The 16,502-nt window shown below is 36.7% G+C and overlaps 1 protein-coding gene across 1 annotated transcript; it reads left to right on the top strand.

Moving 5' to 3' along the window:
- The first annotated feature begins 1,431 nt into the window (after positions 1 to 1,431).
- Positions 1,432 to 13,818, top strand: LOC103603445 (probable serine/threonine-protein kinase samkC). Its single transcript, XM_008587961.1, has 5 exons — positions 1,432 to 1,588; positions 5,304 to 5,471; positions 9,026 to 9,184; positions 12,595 to 12,762; positions 13,566 to 13,818. The coding sequence occupies exons 1-5, from the start codon at positions 1,463 to 1,465 to the stop codon at positions 13,587 to 13,589; spliced, it is 645 nt and encodes a 214-aa protein (XP_008586183.1). The 5' UTR covers positions 1,432 to 1,462; the 3' UTR covers positions 13,590 to 13,818.
- Positions 13,819 to 16,502: the final 2,684 nt, after the last annotated feature.

Raw genomic sequence — 16,502 nt, forward strand, 5'->3', positions numbered from 1 at the left:
CATAGAGTAACATTGACAATAGATTTAGTTCTGCTTTTTGAGGATTTACTAGGTACTGGTTCTACAATATGTATTCCTTAGGTACTTTATCTCATTCATTCTTTATACCAGTCATAAGAATGCTATTCTCTGTCCCAATTCACATAAATGAAAATTAAGGTACATAGGGTTAAAAATCTTCCCTAAGTTCGGAAAGACACTGAGTGTTAAGAGTCTGAATTCATTGCCAGCCTTATTGAAATCAAAAGCTCGAATCATTTATGGTCACATGTGGCTTTATACTAAACATTTAGATATGTCAATGTTGGTCATTTACTTGTAAAACTTTCGGAATTGACAGTGTTATGTTTTGGGTTTGTTTGCATGGACCAGGCTCCCCAAGTCTTCTCATGAGAAATGAGGCGACCAGAGGTGGTCAGAGCGTATTCTAATAAGGAAGCCACTCTCCTGATGCATATATTAAAGTCCTCTCCTCCTCTCTACCAAACAGTGCACTTTGTGAAATAGATAACTAAGTTCCGGAAGTGGTAAAATCTAGGGAAATTAACCTCACATGTTGAATGGTAAAAACAGTGGAAATTAGTAAAAATAAATGTGGTAAATTGTGTGGTTGCAGATAGACTCTCTTGTCTAAGGTGAAATACATTAAAATCCACATACTAGGAATGTCCTAGATAGATTCTTGACTTCTGAATATGATTGAGAACCCCATTCATGACTCCAGTTGACCAATGCAGATTATGAAAACACCAGAATTCTGCATGTGGAACTGCAGATTTGAAAGAATCCTTCCAGCACAGTGATGATCTAAGGCATGTAAAACATCATAGAGCTGGGTTTCCTGGAGCCTGATGAGCAGATGACAGGAACCCATTTGTCATGACTCCAGTTGACCAATGCAGATTATGAAAACACCAGAATTCTGCATGTGGAACTGCAGATTTGAAAGAATCCTTCCAGCACAGTGATGATGTAAAACATCATAGAGCTGGGTTTCCTGGAGCCTGATGAGCAGATGACAGGAACCCATTTGTGTATTTGCTTGATGAGAAAAACTACCCATCAGTGTGACCAAGTTTTGGTGAAACTTGCTTTCTCACAACCTGGTAATTTGATCCACCAATACATGACCAAAAGAATGTGGTTGACTAAATGATCTTACACCAGATTTCAGCAGAGGTAGAGCCAGTGTTTCACCCCAAGCCAATAAAATTTCAATAACCTGATCTTTGACATTTTCAAGGTGAAGACTGCAATGCTGGTTTCTGTGCATGCAGCAGAAGGCATTAGGAGATCTAAATTTGTGCTATTATTGCAGAGAAAATCGGCAGAGAGGATTCTGTAAAAAAGATAAAAGATATCTTATTTCATCTTATATTGGAAACAATTAAACAAAAGAAAATAATGTATCTTCTTTCAGACAGTTAAAGACACAACCACCCAAACTTATGACTCCAAAAAAATGAAGCCATCCCAGGAGAAGAATCAGCCTTTGCAAACTGCAGCAATCAGCCCACCTCCATCTGAGTTCCATCCTCAGAATTTTGAAGCCCTTCCACAAACTCCATCTAGCACTTCCTTAATCAAGGTACCATCTTTCTCTTCTTATTACTTCTGCCTCATGGCAACTTAATTACAATAGTGATCAGAGGTTGAAAGGCCATCTCATTGAATTTCTACTAAGTACAATTTCTTTATGTAATTAAATCTTTCATCATTAATGATGTATATGCCTTGAAATTCTACTAGACTCCATGGTCTTTGCTATTACAAGGCATTCATTCATAAAAATCATTACTAACCTCAAGAGGATTGCTGTCTTTTGTGGCTCCAGGTGTAGAGAGAGTGTGAGGAAGTAGCCAGACAAGGAAAGATGAGTTGAAGAGTGTGTTCATCATCCGTATTCCAGTTTCCATTCATTCTTTCTCCTTGTTCACTGACCATACTTCAGGTTTTACTTTAAATACCCCATGCTCTTTCCCAAATCAGGAGTTTTGACATAGGCTACTGTCTTTGTTGGAATCACTTTCTCCAGCCTCTTCATTATCCTAACTCTCCACAGGTGGCACTGGCACCCACCTTTCTTAGGGCAGGTGCTCACTGATACCCACCTTTCAGGATAGATAAGATTTTTTTCATTCTTTGTTCTCAAAGGTTTTCCAAACACATGATTTCCCATGGTTGTTTACTTTTCTTTATGTTATTTAAACAACTGAGATGATAGATAGACTTTCTTCCTTTTTAGACCATAAACTCAGAGTATAGGTATTCTACCTCAGGGGGACAGAACACAAGGAGGCAAACACTGCGTGCACCAGCTCTTATCCCAGATTGCCTTCTGCTCTGCTATGATATGATCCCTGTAGTCACCTGAAGTCAGGACTCAGCCTATATATGTGGTTAAATGGCAGACAACTTGAAAGAAAAGCAAGTAAATTAAATTAATATTTTCTGTAATTGCTTCTCACCCAAGCCCCAAGCTGCATTCTGGCCCAGAAGTGACACTGTTCCACCCCACAAATACTTAGGAGACAGGTTCCTTATATACAGGGGTTCTCAATTTTATTTTCCACTGTTAGTTATTTAGTTGGTTGGTTAGTTTTGATTAATCATATCTCTGTATAGTTTATAGAGGTTTTATTTGAGGGTTTTATTTGAAGCTTTGTTTTTATAGTTTATAGAGGTTTTATTTAAATTTTGATTAACCATATTTCTCTCTGTAGTTTAGATTAGCAGCCTATGTCTTTTTTCCTTCAGGCACAGGTGGCTGTGGATGGAGTCTTTGTCCAGTCTTTACAACCTCAGATCCATTTTCTCTCCACCACTTCGATTACTTAAGTGGACATATCTGGACAACCATGCTTTTCTCATTCATATTGACTTGGACAGGATTATTTCAGGCTTTCTAAGTACCACCTGGCAAAATATGAATCACAACCCTTGCTACAGCCATACACATTATTTATTTTTAATTGACACATAATAATTTACATATTTATTGGGTACAGAGTAATATCTTGATACATGTATACAATGTATAATGATCAATTTGGGGTTATTATCATAACCATAACCTCAAACATTTTTCACAAAGAAATATACAACTAATTTGCTGGACCTCAACCCCTCTGGAGCACAGAAACCCCAGAAAAGTCTGATTTCTTCATGGTCACATTCATCTAAACACACCATGCAGTCACTTATTCTTGCATATCTAGCCAATGCCTGAAAGAAGAATGTCTGACCATTTTTTTTTTAATGATTTACTGGGTGACCAGGAATGTCTTGCTCCACTAGTCATGGGTTTTTCCAAAGATATTGTCTAAGTTCTTTCTTTCTTTTATGCACTGGGATTTAAAATCAGAAACAGCCCATGTTTATCATTGATTTCTTCTGTTACGTCACCCCAGTAGCCAAGAATACAAAGTGACCTGAATCAGTAGCAGGGGTGTAGGAGAGAGAAATAACTCTAAGGAAAAAAATAATGAAAGATTTAAAATATTATCCAAACAAAGATAATATTTTTCTCATCCAAATTCTACTGTTGTAAATAGACTGTTTTATTTAACTGATTTTGAGAAGATAATAGCTCAAGACACTCTCTTCAATGAGTCGCAAAAGTGAATAATAAAGTTTCTTTCATATAATGTTTCTCTTACCTACCACTTCGACCTTGGGTTCCCATCCACAAGGTAAAAAGAGAGAATGAGACATCAACGAATCATAGCGGGCACTCTCTGAACCCTGCAGAGAGTGTAATAATAATGACAATAATTATACTTCTACTTTCTGGGCATTACTGGGTGCTGATTCTAAAACCTGTGATCTATATGTATGTTGCCTCATTACTTCTTTATAAACACAGTCATGAGGATGCTATTCTCAGCCTCATTTCATGTAAGAGAAACTGGTAGATATATAAAGTTTAAATGAGAGATATAGAGAGTTTTAAAATATTCCACAAGATTACAAAGACAGTAGGGTACTGAATGTAAATTATGTGGTAAAAAATGTACATTTTCTCATTTGTTCTTCCTTACATCCCCATGATTATACTATTGTTAGTCACATTTCTCATTTCTAAAAACTGAGAGTTTTAGGTGTTAAAAATCTTTCAAGTTCACAAAACAATTTTTAGCATAAGAGTCAAGATTCAAATCCAGCCTGATTGAATTCTAATATTTGAGCAATTAATGGGCATATATTGCACCCAGAATTTTAAATGTTAAAAATGTCTGTTAGATATTTATATATATATATATTTCAAAATAGACATTGTTATGGTTTTGGCTTGTTTCATAATCTAGATTCTGCATGGCTTCTAATTAGATATTAGGTGCCTGTGGATTTTCAAGGTATTCTCTTAATCAAAAAGACACACTCTATAGGCAGGACCCAGGAATCTCAAAAAGTTTTTCATGCAAATCTCAATTTAAAAAAATGACAATTTACGAAGTAGATTACTTAATACCACATGTGATTAAAAATAAACAAACAAACAAAAAACCTGTGGTAAATTGAACCAACATCCAACATGATGAATGCTGGAAGTGGGCTTCTGTTAGTGAAATTAAAGCTAACGAGGGTATATAATTTTATAGACCCTCTCTGCCCTTGTTTAAACAAAGTACAAAAATACAGGTGATAATAATGCCGTAGATAAAATCTTCGACAATTCTATTTACTGTTAAGAACTCGCCGTAGATAAAATCTTCGACAATTCTATTTACTGTTAAGAACTCTGAATGATTCTAGTTCTGAGATGCACACTACAAGGACAGGATTATCCTGCCTCTGTAACTGTGGCCTTGAGAGATTTCACCTAACATGGTGATGATCAATACACCCCCATGATGGAGAGCTGATTTCCTAACACCTGAAGAGCAGACGACAGGAACCTATTTGCATGTTTGCCTGATGAGAAAAAGGCTTATTCAATAAATGCCCGTAAGCATGGTAACTATGTTCTGAGACCAGCTTTCTTAAACCTGATAGTTTTAGTCACCGAAAATTATCCCCAAGAGTTGTTCTTGACAAACCTGGTTCAGCCAGTTTGCAAAGATGTAGAACCAGGAATTTTATTATAAGCTAATAAAATGTCAATCTTCTGAGTTTTGATATATACAGAGTGAAGATTGCAATGCTGCTTGTGTGTTGGAGAGAGTTAGGCAAACAGAATTTCTGTTATAAAACCAGAGATAGTTGGCAGGAAAAGGATCCTGTTAATATAAGACAAAAATATACTGTAATTCATTTCATATTGAAACCAATTAACCCAGAAAACAATATCTCCTTTACTTTAGAAAGAGAAGGACAAAATCACCCAATATTATGCCTCCAGAAATATGAAGTTATCCCAAGTGGACAGTCGGCCTGCACAGTCTTCAGTGATCAGCAAATCTCCAACTGTGACCCAGCCTCAGATATTTCAGAGAGTTCCACAAACCACATCCAGTAGTTCCTTAACCAAGGTACCTTCTTCCTGTTCCCATTCTTTTCACCTCCTAAAACATAATTAAAGGAGTGATTAGAATCTTGAACGAGCTTCCTATCTAATTTGCTACTAAATATTATTTTTCATGTGAGTAAATTTCTCATTTATTTATAAAATGTATAACTTACTTCAGTAGATTGTAATGTTCTGCTATTTACAAAGTAAGAATTCTTGAAATTATTCCTGATTTCAAAAGGTGTCTTGTCTTTTTGGTCCAGGTATAAAAAGAAAGAGAGAGTGAGAAAGTGGTCAGATAGGAACAGATGAATACAACAGTGATTCTTTCCTTACATTTCAGTTTCTTTTTATACCTTTCCCCTTTGTCTAACGACAGTACTTCAGAGTCTTCTAGCAACATTTCCTGTCTTTCCCTTCATCACGTGATTTGACGTTTTTTATTTCCTATGTTTTAATCCATTTTTTGTGTCCCAGCTTTCTCCAGGTGCCAGCACAAATCCCTTCCTCAGACAAGTCTATGCCAATATCTTCCCCCAGAACACATCAGGCCCTTCTGTTGTTTGCCATCACAGGTCCAGTTAATTTTACTTTGTAACTTTAATCACACTGCAATAACTGTACATTTGGTGCCCTATTAGACACTTAGCACAGACTGCAAGTATACTGTTCCAACAAAACAAGACAAAGGTTAAAAAGAGAGATCACTATTTTGTACAGAAATAACTATCTCATACTATTTTTCTTGCAACCATGTTAAGACCCATGCATCACAGTCACTGAAGTATCAGAAGCCTAGATCAAGCAACTTGAGGGAAAGGCAAAGAGAGAAGTAAATCAGCATTCACTAATCTAGTTTCTAATCCAAGCCTGAAGCTACACTCTGACCATGCTGCTTTCTATGCCATTAATTCAGTTGAAGACAGGCCTCTTATATAAAGAGTTCTCAATATTTTGTTTTGTTGTTAATGTTGCCGTTATTATTGTTCTTATTGACTGATTAATTACAATAATTCCTATTCCCCTGTAAATTCCTTTTTCCTTTTCTAAAAGCTTTATTTGGTGGATGGAGCTATCATATAGCCTGTTTACTATCTTGCCTCAGGTGGACAGATGGAACCTGTGCTTGGTCATTACCAGCTCAGATCCATTTTCTCTCTGCTACTTCAAAGACAAAATTGAATGTCCAAGGATAGTCAATTTTCTGATGCATATTGCATTGGAAGGGACCAGGTGATGCTTCCTAAGGTCCCAGTTGCTTATTATACATATGATATGGGCAATTCTACAAGCAAGATAATTATTCTGTTAAGGGTAAACTGCCTTGAACATAAGAATCCTAGAAAGAGTCATATGCCTTCATGGCCACCTACACTTAAACACAACATGCAGCCCTTTCTTCTTTGGTGACCAGCCCAAAGGCTGCCTCATCACTCACTTTGTGACTCAGCATGACCTTCTGCCATGACCTTTCTAAAGCAAAGATCAAAGAATAGCATAAATCATGATCAAAGGCGTTATTAGAAAGAAATGTGGGAAAAAAATAGCTACAATTTTAAGATATTATTCAGCCAATGCTAAGATTTTAGCCCTCCAAAGTCTGCTGTAGTGATGAGAGAGTTAGTTCTGACTTATTTTGAAAACATAATAGATCAAGACCCTTCTATCAATCACATCAGATTGCTACATGTGGCAGAAGGGAATAAAGAAGCTTATTCAATAGTCTTCTTATATCACTTCAATCAGGGGTTTTCTACAACTGGGTCACCATAAAGCATGAAATATCTGTGAAGAGGGCAGACATGCAAAACCCTGTGTAGACAGTAACATAACAATTAAAACAATAATGATATTTCTGTTTATTGAGCATTTACCAGATGCTATTTTATAAACACTGTGTTTTTGGGGTTTTTTTTGTCTTTTTTGTGACCGGCCGCACCGCGCTCAGCCAGTGAGCACAGCAGCCGTGCCTATATAGGATCCGAACCTGCGGCGGGAGCGCCGCTGCGCACCCAAGCGCTGCACTCTCCCGAGTGCGCCATGGGGCCGGCCCTAAATACTGTGTTCTTAACAAAATTATATTATATATTCCTCATTACGTCTTCATGAGGATGTAATTTTTATCCCATTCCACAAAAAAGAATACTGAGCTTCAAGGAGGTTAAAAATTTCCCAAGCCCATAAAGATAGTGAGTACTAGAGACAAGGTTTATATCCAGCTTTAGTCAATAAAAAATCTCTGATAGTTTTGGGATTATGTTCCTTTCAATATGGGAAAGTAGATATTACAAGGCCTAATGTATTCATGAATATTTCAAGTAGATTTTTTTTGTTTTGTTTACTTATGTATTTATTTATTATACATGCATGTGGGGTACAATGTTGATTGTCAATAATCGTGTAGAATGTGTGGTGGTTAGATCAGTATAGTTAGATTATTCATCATTACAATATACAATCATTCTTTGTATCCGTTGACCAATTCCTCATTAGCTCTTCTCCCTCTCCCCCTCTGCTCCCCTTTTCTACTTCTAATTTTCTAAAAGTTCAACGTGTTACTGTGATTGTTGTTTCTTTCTTTCTCTTTGTGAGCTTTGGATTTGTTTTAACAACCCAGGCTCTACAAGCCTTCTGAAAAGGAATGAGATGCACAAGAGGTACAGGGGTGTTCTAATCAGAAGGTCATAACCAGTAAGCAAGTTTGTTAGTCCCCTTTCCCATGTTTTTAAGGACAAGAGAAATATACTATTGAATGCCAGAAGTGAAAAAACTGGGGGAAAATTGTTATTGCATGTAGAAATTTATTAAGGACTTTCATTAGTAAAATTAAAGATAGTAAAAATGTGATTTTACAGACTCTCACTACCCTTACTTTCACAAGGTATAAAAGCCAAATACTGAGAATGCTCTAGTGGAATCTGGAACAGTTCTGATTATCTTTGAGAATCCTGAAAAATTCTGGATGCCTGATGCAAACCATAGGATAAAGAGAATCCAGTCTCTGGAATTGGTGGCTTTGAGAGAAAGATTCCAGCAAAGTGGAGAGTATTATGCCCCCCAGAAAGAAAAACTGAGTTTTCTGAAACCTGAAGAGCAAAGTACAGGAATTCATGTTCGTATTTGCTTGATGAGAATTCCTTAGTTATAGAAGTTCATCAGTTCGGCTAACTTTTTTCTGACACTTCATACCCTTAGAAGGTAGGATGGTTATTTAGCAAAACTAACCCCAACACGGGTTCTTTACCAAGTTGGCTTAGACCAGGTTTTCATCCAATGGAGTTTCAGGATTTTACCACAGACCAATGAAATTTCAATCAACTGTGACTTGAAATTTTCAGAGTGAAGGCTGTAACATTGGTTTGTGAGTGACAGGAGAAAGGGTTAGGTAAACAAATGTATGTTCTTCTTCCAAAGAAAATTAAACTGAGGAATGACTCTGTTAAGAAGAATCAAAAATGTGCATATACAAGAAAAAGTGTGTGTGCGTGTGTGTGTGTGTGTGTGTGTGTGTCAGGCTTTATTTCACAGTGAAAACCATTAACTAGAAAATACATTGTTTTTTTTTTAAATATGCAGGTAAGAATTACCCAGACTTTTGACTCTATAAAAACACAGCCCTCCCAAGAGCAAGGCCAGTTTCTGCCAACTTCAGACAAGAGAGAACATCCAACTACGAGCCCTTCTCAGACTTTACAGAGACCTTCACAAACTGCATTCAGCAGATTTTTATCCAAGGTACCAGCTTTTCATTGCCATTCCTTGTGCCTCCATTAATCATGATTAGAAGAATGATCAAAATCTTTAATGAGTTCTCAACTACTCTTGAACTACATACAGTTTTTTATTTCACTTTACCTCTCATTCATTTATGAATTGTATCATTGGAGATGATACTGGATTCTTAGAATTTTTCTATTGAAAAGGTAGACAATCATGTAATCATTCCTTACCTTATGAGGTTATTAAGATTCTTGTCGGGCCGGCCCGGTGGCGCACTGGAGAGTGCGCCGCTTGGGAGCGTGGCGGCGCTCCTGCCGAGGGTTCGGATCCCATGTGGAGACTGGTTCCCCCTCACTGGCTGAGCATGGTGCGGATGCAACACTGAGGGTTGCGATCCCGTTGCCAGTCAGTAAAAAAGACAAAAAAGGAAAAAAAAAAAAAGATTCTTGTCCAGTGTAGAAAGAGAGTGTGGAAGAGTATACAGAAAGACAAATAAATAGAAGAGTATATTTATCTCTTACATTCCAGTTTTCTTTCAAAGCTTTCCCCATTTTTTAATGACCATATTTCAGGGTTTATTATCAACATTTTTGCTCCTTCCCACATATGGTGTTTTCATGTATGGTAGTTCCTTTGTCTGGAATCCCTTTCTCCTGTGTCTTCATTGTCCTCTATTTCCGGGCTGACCTAAATTCTGTCTTCAAGCAAGACCTAACTGATAACCCCTCCAAGAATAAAACAGATCACCTCTTTGTTTCTTTCATATGTTCCTTTACTTCCTTTATAAGATCTATCACAACTGAAAATATATTATATGTATAACCCTACAGGAGACTAAGTTAACATCACAGAAACCCTGTCCAGAACACACAAGACAAGCCTACAAAAGAAAGCTCCTATAAGTGTTCATCAGATGCTATCCCAGACTGCATTTTGCTTAGCCATGATGTGACCGGCACATTCGCTTGCCCTCTGCACAGAAGTCTATAGCTGCAGTGAACAGGCAGATGACTTAAGAAAGGGAAGAGTAGCAGTAAATCACTATTTTCCTATCCAGTCTTTCACCCAAGTATCCAGCAGCATACTGACCTGTGCTTCAGCCTCCAGGACTACCCCACACTTACCAGATGAATGCAGGATTACCATTTTCAGGAAGCCACAATTTGTGAAAGGATTTTTGATTTTTGTTTGGTTTCTGTTGTTAATTTGTTTTATCGAAAGCTCCTATTTCCTTCAACAGAGTCCACAGGTTTTCTCTGGTGGATCAGCTAGCAGGCAGTACATTTTTTTCATCTTGGCCAAAGTGGACAAGGATAGTCCCCTTCTACTCATTACCTGTTCAGATACACTTTCTCTTTGCTACTTCAAAGACAAAATTGGGCATCCGGAGACAATCAGTTTTCTGATACATGCTGCATGAGAAGGGACTAAATGATACTCCTAAAGTCTCAATTGCCTAGACAGGTGACACAGCTATTTCCACAGCCACGGGAATTGTTCTGCTGTGTGTAAACATCCTTGATCCCAGAATCCTAGAAGGATGCATATGCCTCTACACTGCCTGCATTTCACCACACCATGTGTCCCTTTCTTCTTTGGTGCCCAGTCCATAACTTGTCTCACTACTCACTCTGTGACTCACTAGCTGAGCAGAGAAACCTTTTCCTTACTCATCTTGGATTCTCTAAAGACTACCTATGATGTGGTTCCATTGTGTTGTTAGATTCAAAACCCAAAGAAGACAGAAGCATGGTCTTCTGTCATGACTCCTCTAAAGCACAGAATGCAGAATGGTATGAATCATGATCAGGGATGGTAGTAGGAAGAAATTGCTATAAGGAAAAAAACATCAGCTACTATTTTTTAAATATTATTCAACCAAAGCTATGATTTTAGGCATCCAATTCTGCTGTTGCAATGAGGGGGTTTGTTCTGACATATTTGGAAAAGATGCTAGCTCAAGACATTTCGGGTAATGAGATTGAACTGCTACATGTGGAAGAAGGGAATAATACAGCTTCTTTAACAGATTTCCTTTATCACCTCAAGCAGAGGTTTCCTACTATTGGCAGCATAAAGCATAACATTTCTCTGAATAGGACAAAAATACAAAACCCTGAATAGGCCATGAAATAATAATTAAAACAATAATAATGTTCTGCTTATTGATCATTAACTGGATGCTGGACTGTAAAAATTGTGTTCTTTTCAAAATTCTAGCATATGTTCTTAATCTTATTTCTATGAGGATAATATTTTTATCCCATCTCACATATGAGAATGTGAAAGTTCAAAGAGGTTAAAAATCTTTCTCAAGTTCATAAAGATAATGTTAGAGGCAGGATTTACGCACAGCTTTGCTCAACTAAAAATCTCTGATAGTTTGGGAATATGTTTCTTCCAGTTTGGGAGAATACATCCTAAAATCCCTGCCTGTAATAGATGCCTAAATATTTAAAATAGATAATGTTAAGTTTTGGATTTGTTTTCATCACTCAAGCTCTTCAAGTTTTCTAAAAAAGAATGAGGTATATGAGAAAGTAAGGGTGTTCTAACCAGGAGGCCGTAATAAGTAGCAGGTATTTTAGTTCTTTTTTTCCACCTTTGTAAAACAAGGGAAATATATTATTAAATGCCAGAAGTGGAAAAATTGGGGGCATATTGATATTGTGTGTTGAATGTTTGTAATGGCTTTCATTAGTGAAATTAAAGTTAGACAAAACGTACTATTCTACAAACAATTTCTGTCCTCACTTTAAGTTATGAAAAGTCAGGTACTGGGAAATGCCCTAATGGAATGTGGAACAGTTCCGATTCCTGTTGAGAATCCTGAAGGATTGTGAAGAGCTTATTCAACTCACAAGAAAAATGAAATTCAGCCTCTGGAATTGTGGCTTCCAGAGAAAGTTTCCAGCAAAGTGAAGATCAGTTTGCACAAAAAGTGGAAAACTGTCTTCCCTGAAGCTTGAAGAGCAAAGTACAGAGGATCATTTCTGGTTTTGCTTCATGTGAATTTCTTTCTGATAAGGGTCTGTCAGTTCACCTTACTTTGTCCTGATACCTGCTATTCTTAAAAGCTAGGAAGGTTACTTAACAAATTTACCTCCAACAGAGGTTCTTAAACAAGTTGCCTTAGATGGGTTTTCTGCAAAAGTGATTTCAGATTTTACCACCGACCAATAAAATTTCAATCACATGAGATTTGACATTTTCAGGGTGAAGGCTGTAAGGCTGGTTTATTAGTGTATGAAAGAATGGGTCAGGATAAATAAATGTATATTATTCTTCCAGAGAAAATTCTCAGAGGAATGATTCTTTTAAAAATAATATATACAAAATTGTGTGTGCGTGTGTGTTTGTGTGTGTATACCACACTTCATTTCATACTAAAAAACATTAACTAGAAAATACAATGTTTTCCTCAGAACATGGGGGACAGAAGTACCCAAACATATGACTCCAGAATGAAAAAGTCTTTTCAAGAGTGGATTCAGGGTCTGCCAGCTTCAGACATGAAAGAACATCCAGCTGCGAGCCCCCCTCATACTTTACAGAGACCTTCACAAACCCTATCCAGCAGTTCCTTAACCAAGGTACCAGCTTTCTTTTATAATTCCTGTACTTTCTTAATGATGATTATAGGGATGATCAGCATCTTAATAGAGCTTCTTAACTACTCTTGGACTAAATACATTTTTTCCTTTTTGTTTTTTTACCATACCTATCATTTGTTGTGAAGTGTGTAATTGGAGATGCTAAAGATTCTAAGACTTTTACTGTTGAGAAGGTATATATTAATAAAATCATTCCTGACCTAAAGAGGTAGACTAAATACATTTTTTCCTTTTTGTTTTTTTACCATACCTATCAATTTTTGTGAAGTGTGTTAATTGGAGATGCTAAAGAGTCTAAGACTTTTACTGTTGAGAAGGTATATATTAATAAAATCATTCCTGACCTAAAGAGGTAATTAATATTTGTGTCCAATTATAAAGAACGTGGAACAGTAGACAAAGAAGAGATAAACAAAAGAGTGTTCAATTCTATCATTCCAGTTTTCTTTCAAAACTTTTTTTATTGCTTAATGACCATACTTCAGGTTTATAGTCAACATTCTTGCTCTTTCACATATACGGTGTTTAATATGTGGTACTTCCTTCATCTAGGAATTTTTTCTTGTCTCTCTTGTCTCTTCGCTGGCACCATTCTATTTCTGTACTAGCCTAAACCTTTATTTAAGTAAGACCTCACTAATAATCTTCTCAAAGAATAGAACAGATTATCTCTTTGCTTCTTTTACATGCACTCTAATTATTTTATATTTATCACAACTGTAATTATAGTATATGTTCAACCCTACAAAAGAGTAAGTTGAGATTGTATATATTCTCTCCAGGGCATGCAAGACAAGAGTGCATGAGAGAGTTCTCATCAGTGTGCAACAAATGCTGTCCCAGACTGGACATTGCTTAGCCATGATATGACCTGTGTAGTCACTTGCCCTTGGCACAGAAGCCTATATCTGCAGTAGGCAGACAGGTGACTTGAGAAGAGGAAGAGCCACTATTCTCCTATCCAGTGTTTCAACCAAGGCCCAAGCAGCACGCTGACCCAGGCTTCAGCCTCCGGGACTACACCACACATACCTCTTAAAGACTGTATTAATCTGTATAGGAGGTCTCAATTCATAAATGAAGTTTTGTTTTCTGTGCTGTTTCTGATGTTTTTATTACCAAAAGTTTATATTTCCTTCAATAGAGTCTACAGATTTTATCTGGTGGATCAGTTAACAAGCAGTGTGTTTTTGTCATCTTGGCCAAAGTAGACAAAGATAGAGACCATACTAATCATTACCATCTCAGATTTGTTTTCTTTTTGCTCCTTCAAAGACATTAGTGGAGACCTAAGTTTAACTGTACTTTCTCACATATTCTAGATGGGAAGGAAAGAGGTGACACTTTCCCAGGTCCCACCTACCTAAATGTGGAACATAGCCATTTCTATAGACTATATTTTATAGAAATATTTCCATAGAAATTATTCTGCTCCACCTGAATCCCTATTAACAATAAGAATCATAAGGAGGGTTAATTCCTCCATGGTCTCACGCACTTAAGCACACCATACAGACATTTCTACTTTGTTGCCCGGCCACTTCCATAAGAATCTGCAAATTTGCCTGACCCCTCATGTTATGATTCACTATCCTTGGGGGAAGGCCTTGTTTTTGCTCATCATGCGTTCTCCCAAACACTTTTGGTAATATGGGTACTTTATTTGTTTGAAATCAAAACCAGAACCACACCATTACTGCCTTTGATATCNAAAAAAAAGAGTTATTATTTTAAAACATTATCCAAACAATAGTTATATTTCCAGTATCGAAATTCACATGTTGTGATGGAAGTGTTTGTAATAGTTGACTTTGTTAGGATGAATAGCCCAAAATGTCGTGTCAATGAGATAACATTGTGGCAGGCGAGAGAGAAAAACCTCATTAATGAGGTGATTCCCCATACCAGATAGAACGGGTTTTCCATAAAGAGGGTCAAAATACATATGAAATACCTGTGGATGGGGCATATATTCAAATCCTTCATATACCATGAATGAATATTGACAGTAATGACATTGCTGCTTATGGAGCATTTACAGGGTGGTGGATTCTAAAACATGTGTCTTTATACTCATTATATCACTAATCCTTCATTGCTCCCCATTAGGTAACTGTTAGTCTAACTTCACATGTGGAAATATTGTCTTAAAATTAGCAATCCTCCCCCAAGTTCACAAAAACAGTTAGCCTGAGAAGTCAGGATTTCTATCTAGGTTTTACTCACCTTCAACATGACTAGTCAGTGGGCATATGTGGCTTGCAGAATCAGAGAGCAGATGATGAAATGTCTATATTATAAATAGATATGAATACCTAAACATAGACATTGCTATGATTTGAGTTTGTTTTATGGCACAGGCTTTACCAACCTTTTAATGAAGAATATGGCATGCCAGTGGGCTCAAAGGTTGTTCTAACCAGGAAGCCACATTCTAACAGCAGGTTTTTAAAACCCTTCTCATCCACCTCTTCATCAATAGGTGGCACAAAAAAAATTATGCTACTGAATATCAGAAGTTGAAAAAAGTGTGGCAAATTGATATTGTATGTAGGACGTTACAAGTGGGCTTCATAGTAAGCACAAGTCAAGATACATTATTTTGCAGACACTACACATCCCTTCTTTATGAGTATAAAATCCAGTTACTGGGAATGCATTAATAGAATGTGAAACTGTTCTAATTCCTTTTGAGAATCATGAAGGATTCTGGGTGCCCACCTCTGGAATTGTGGCTTTGAGAGAATCCTTCCAGCAAAGTGAAAATCAGCATGCCCTGTGACATAAAACTAATTTTCCTGGAATCTAAAAAGCAAATAACGGAATTCCATTTCTATGTTTGCTTGAAGAGGATGGCTTGCTTATAAAGGACCATCAATTCAGCTGACTTAGTTCTGAAACTTACTACCTTTATAAGCTAGTATAGTTATTTAACAAAACTAACCCCAACAAAGATGCTTGATCAAGTTGTCTTAGACAGGTTTTTGGAAATTGTAGTGCCAGTATTCTACCACAAACCAATAAAATTTCAATCAACTGAGTTTTGACATTTCAATGTTGAAGGTTGTAATCCTGATTTGTGAGTACAATGTAAGAGGTTAGAATACATAGATCTACATTGTTTTTCCAGAGAAACATATCAGAGTGATGATTGCATCAAAAAGAATATATATACACATATATATTATGAAAATTTATATATGTGTGTGTGTGTATGAGTGTGTGTGGTGTTCATGTATATCAAGCTTTAGTTCATATTGAAAACCATTAACCAGAAAATACAATGTTTTCCTCAGAACATGGAGGACAGAATTACCCAAACTTATGACTCCAAAGGGATAAAGTTTTCCCAAGAGCAGAGTCAGCTTGCAAAGTTCAAACATCAGAGAACATCAAACCATGAGCCATCCTCAGACTTTACAGATACTTTTACAAATCTTACCCAGCAGTTCCTTAACCAATGTATCATTATTTGGTTGCCATTATTTGCACCACACTTAATCATAACTATAGGATAGCCAGATTCTTGACAGAGCTTCTCAACTACTCTTGGACTAAAGAGTTGTTTGTTTGTTTGTTTGAATTTACTGTACCTCCCATTCATTGATCAAATGTATAACTGGATATGCTACAAAATTCTAAGAATTTTACTATTGACAAAGTATACATTATTATTCTTCTCCCAAAGAGGTTATTATAATTTTTGTCCAAGTGTAGAA

This window comes from Galeopterus variegatus, unplaced genomic scaffold (assembly GCF_000696425.1).
Source record: "Galeopterus variegatus unplaced genomic scaffold, G_variegatus-3.0.2 Scaffold4606, whole genome shotgun sequence".
In the NCBI taxonomy this organism is placed as follows: domain Eukaryota; kingdom Metazoa; phylum Chordata; class Mammalia; order Dermoptera; family Cynocephalidae; genus Galeopterus; species Galeopterus variegatus.